The sequence below is a fragment of the Alligator sinensis genome, unplaced genomic scaffold, assembly GCF_000455745.1.
Source record: "Alligator sinensis unplaced genomic scaffold, ASM45574v1 scaffold1279_1, whole genome shotgun sequence".
NCBI classification, from domain to species: Eukaryota; Metazoa; Chordata; order Crocodylia; family Alligatoridae; genus Alligator; species Alligator sinensis.
Genome location: NW_005843678.1, coordinates 40,165 through 44,725, shown reverse-complemented (window position 1 = coordinate 44,725; position 4,561 = coordinate 40,165). Strand labels below are relative to the sequence as shown.

The window sequence follows — 4,561 nt, the reverse complement described above, 5'->3', positions numbered from 1 at the left end:
CATGACTAAGGTTTTGTGAACTTTTCCGGTTATATTAACACAGCACTTTCCAAACAAAAAGGGTTTGAAGGGAAATTTCCTGATGAGCTTTACTACTGATCACATTAAACCCCCCTTTTTTTTTTTTTTTAAACCCCCTGCCCTCATCGGCTGCGGCAGCAGCTGTAAAGCCTCTGGGGGCTAATGGCTGAGCCCCCCCCACATAGCGTGGGGTAGTGCAGGATAGTAGGGATTGCCCCTCTTCCTGGCAGGAGGCAGTAAGTGTGGGGCTTTTTTTTGTTTGATTAAGGTGTCCGGATGCTGGGGTCGGACAGGGTGGCCACAGATGGGGTGGGAGAATGGGTGGGGGATTGGGCCTGTTCAGTTCGGAGATTAAGCCAATTTGGCAGTGGTCGAATCTCTGAATCAGATTTGGCTGAATTGATTTGGGACAGCGATTTGAATCACTGAATCCAACCACTGTTCCGTGAACCAGACAAAACTGAATCCAAAGTGACTACTAGCCGTTTTGCACAGGCCTACCACAGATGACACATATCCTGGGCTGGAAGTAGAAAACAATACCAAAAAGATGATCAAAGTAAAGAATCAAAACAAAACTTTTTTGCTTTAATATACATGAACACAGGAAGGCTTGTTTCTGATTCTGTGCTTCAGAGGTAAGCTGGGCTCTAGGGAATAAGTCCCAGAAGCCCTAACAAGAGAGATGTGGATAAATCACGTGCCTGCAGCATCAGTTCTTCCAAACCAGTGACGTTCACTGTCATCTGCAGAGAGAAACTGGTTTGGATCTACTTCTGTCAGGTTAGTCTTGGAGTGGAGATAGCTCCTACTAAGATATTTTGACTTCTGAAGATTTGGTAGTGGCAAGGAAAAGGGAAATTAGATAGATCAGGAGAGGGAAAATAAACAAAGACTCCTGGCACTGGAGGATGAGATCACAAGCTGAGAAAAAACTTCACATTACTGTAAGTTTATTAGTCAAATTAACTGTGATTGGTTGGTAAGAAGAGGGATGTGTGTAGAGGTTAGATAGATCAGTAGAGGGAGAATAAGCTAAGAATCTGGAGGATCTATCGTAAGCTGAGAAACTCCACAAGGAATGCTGCAGTAAGTTTTTAATTGCAATTAAATATGGTTGGGTGGCAAGAAGGGTGATGTGTGGGGTATGGAAGAACCTGAATATGCCATTCAGCTGGAAAGCTCTCAGCATCTTAATAGTAAGGTATTCAAAATACTCAACTGGTCAAAGGAAAAAAAGGCAAGAAAGGAAAGATAACAGCTCCCTTTGAAACGTGTGGGTTCTTGGTAGGAAGTTCAGATTTGCAGCATTTCAGCAACTTGAGATTTTTCAGTCAAAAGCTCCTGGAGGTTGCACTTTTACACCAGATTATCCCTCCACCCCGGTATTGATGGTTCTCCTTCATAGATTGATGGTTCTGAAGAAAATACATGTATTGTGAAAAAGTATATGTTTAGCAAAAGACCTTTTTATAAGAAAGATCTTTCTAGGCTTATATTCTAAGCCTCACATCAGAGATTCAGTATTGCCCAGCAACACCGGTATTACAATCCCACCTCAGTCATTGCATCCAGATTTGGTTGTTTTTCCAGAAAAAAATGCATTGCATCCAGATTTGGTTGTTTTCCAGAAAAATTCCTGGAGGAGGGAGAAGTCAGTAAGCTGCACAGTTGGTCCCCCTGGAAATGTACTTGACATATCCGAGTGCCTCTCAAATTAGGGTTGGGGGACCCACCAAAGTGTGATGAGCAAATGCATAGTGAGAAGCATCCCTTCCCCAAAAGAGCTTAAAGTTCTTGTCCCCAAATGACAAAGATCAATGACACAATGTGAAGGTGACAGAAGGATGGTATTGGCCTATCATGGCATAGAGGTCCAGATGCAGATGGGGACCATATCAATTGGCTAATAACCACGTGGCAGGCAGAACTCAGTATAGATTCATTTCAGACAAGGTGACACTTAGGATGCTGTCTATGATAATGCTGTATATAGCAGGGAAGAGGAAAGGGTGGTGTTAGCAGTTTATTGACCAGCTTCTTATTGTAGTCACAAGTGCTGTCTTCAGTGTGTCTGATCTTTCTGTGGCCTTTAAGTTTGCTGGGGTTCTTGCTTTTCCTGTTGTTGCTATTAGCAACAAAATGCCGCACTCTGGTCTGCCAATTTGATGAAGGGAGATGGTTTCATAGTGAGATCTGAAATAAGGAGAATGAGAGCATGAAGCAATTAAAAGCAAACCGTCTGACATGTTGCAAAACTGATATTCATAAGTATAAACCTTGTTTTGTTCTGAAATACTCTCTCTTGTGTGTGGTTTTATATATATAAAACCACTGTTAAGGATGTTTGCGGAACTCTTTTATACTCAAAAAGACATACTCCCAGCAATAATACTTTCCACTGACAGTTTTACAGCATTTAAAGTCAGCACTGACAGTTAGTTTATGAGCTGTATCTGATACGAGATTGCCTCCTGTTATATTTGTAACATTAATCCTGGCAAATATTCTTGTCCTTCCTTCACAGGCCTTGCACTATGTGTGAAGAGGGAAATGTCCAACTAAACCACCATGACTGAATTCCTGGTCCTGGGCTTTTCTGATATTCGGCAACTCCAGATCTAACACTTTGTTAACTTTCTCGCAGCGTAATTGGCAGCCCTGATGGGGAATCTCCTCATCCTTACAATTGTAACTCTAAACTATGAACTTCATTCTCCCATGTTCTCTTTCTTGATTCATTTGTCCATTATGGACCTTGGCTCCATCTCAGTGACCATGCCCAAATCCATGTCTAACTCTTTATTGAACATCAGGTCGATCTCCTACTCTGGATGTGTTGCCCAAGTGTTTTGTCTCTTCTGCTTCTTGGGAGCAAATGTATCCCTTCTCACGGTTATGGCATATGACAGGTACATTGCCATCTGCAAGCCACTGCATTATGGGATAATAATGAACAGAAGAGCTTGCATCCAGATGGCTGCCTGTGCTTGGGCTGCTGGTGCCATGAACTCTGCCCTGCATGCTGGCACCACCTTTAGTCTCCCCTTCTGCCACTCAAATACCATCAACCAGTTCTTCTGTGAAGTGCCCCAGCTACTCAAACTCTCCTGCTCTGACACATACCGCAGAGAGCTGGCAGCAATTGTCTTGAATATATTTTTAGCATTAGGCTGTTTTGTTTTCATCGTTGTGTCGTATGTTCAGATCTTCACCGCAGTGTGGAGAATCCCCTCGGAGCAGGGCCGGCAGAAAGTCTTCTCCACCTGCATTCCTCATCTTATCGTGGTCTCCCTGTTTCTTTCCACTGCTGTCATTGCCCACTTGAAGCCCGTCTCTGACTCCCCGTCCCCTCTGGATCTCCTGGCAGCTGTTCTGTATTGTGTGGTGCCTCCATTGATGAATCCGGTCATCTACAGCATGAGGAACAAGGAGATCCAAGCTGCCCTCAAGCAACTGCTCCACAGGCTGATCCGCTCCACGAACAATATGTCTATCTTTCTTTCATGACTTTGCTTTACTTATTTCCTGAATAAATTACAAAAGAAAAATATGAGTTTTTTCATAGTATTGTGTGAATCCTACATATAAAAAACAAAGGTGGAGGCTGTCCTGGCATGCAATGCTGGCAAGAAAATCAGTCAGTGAAAATGGAAATGGAGGTGTCCGGGGGTGAGGGACAGACTGGGGTTGGGAGAGGGAGGAATAGGGGGATGTAGCAGTGTAGGAAAAAGTGCAGAGGCTCCTGGGGAGTCAGCTGTCTGGCAGGTCACAGTGTGCCACAATTCGAGTGTGTATATGTGAAGGGGAACAGAACGGAGTCAATCGCCATTTTGTGTAAGCGAGCAGGTCACATACACAGCTTAAGCTATGAGGAAGTCAAAGGGCATGACCCCAAACTGCTAGGCTAAGCACAAATTGGAACAATTCTAGTTTAGTAAAAACAGGATACGAGTGTGGCTATTAAATAGATGAATGCACCTGTTACTATGCATATGATGTCATACTTCCTACATCATACTTGCTATATAATCAAGCTGCACGCGAAGTAGAACAACAGACAGTTTCCTCTCGGGCAGTTGTCTGTTCAGAATGCATTCTTTAATAAATCAAGTCTTTAAACTTATGTTGTTGTTCGTCTGAGACTCTGCCTAATGAACCCGGGGACAAGTTTTCCCCAACAGGTTCCTGGTGGTAGCGGTGGGATGCGGCGGAACACTGATCTGATGTCTTGAGCAGTCTGGGGTAACAGCTGACACCCGTGGTGCCAAACACAGAGGTAAGAGATCCTAATTGAAAAATCTCACTTAACGGGTTTCAGTGCTCCCTAGCCTGGACGAGTTACGTCTCTCGGCGGTAAGCGCTCCCTATGTTATTAATGTAGAGTTTAAGACTTGCTTTATCTGACTGACTGAAATTTGTAACAGGATACTTTATCTGAAACTGAATATATAGGATCCCTGACAGGTAGACTGCTCTGACTTGGTCTGGGGATGCCCGGACTCTTCTCTGCCTATCCCTTTGCCTACTGGCTTTAGCA

The 4,561-nt window shown here is 43.8% G+C and overlaps 1 protein-coding gene across 1 annotated transcript; it reads left to right on the top strand.

Moving 5' to 3' along the window:
* Window positions 1-2,919: 2,919 nt before the first annotated feature.
* LOC112548886 (olfactory receptor 14A16-like) lies at window positions 2,920-3,531 on the top strand. Its single transcript, XM_025195650.1, has one exon. The coding sequence runs from the start codon at window positions 2,920-2,922 to the stop codon at window positions 3,529-3,531; it is 612 nt and encodes a 203-aa protein (XP_025051435.1).
* Window positions 3,532-4,561: the final 1,030 nt, after the last annotated feature.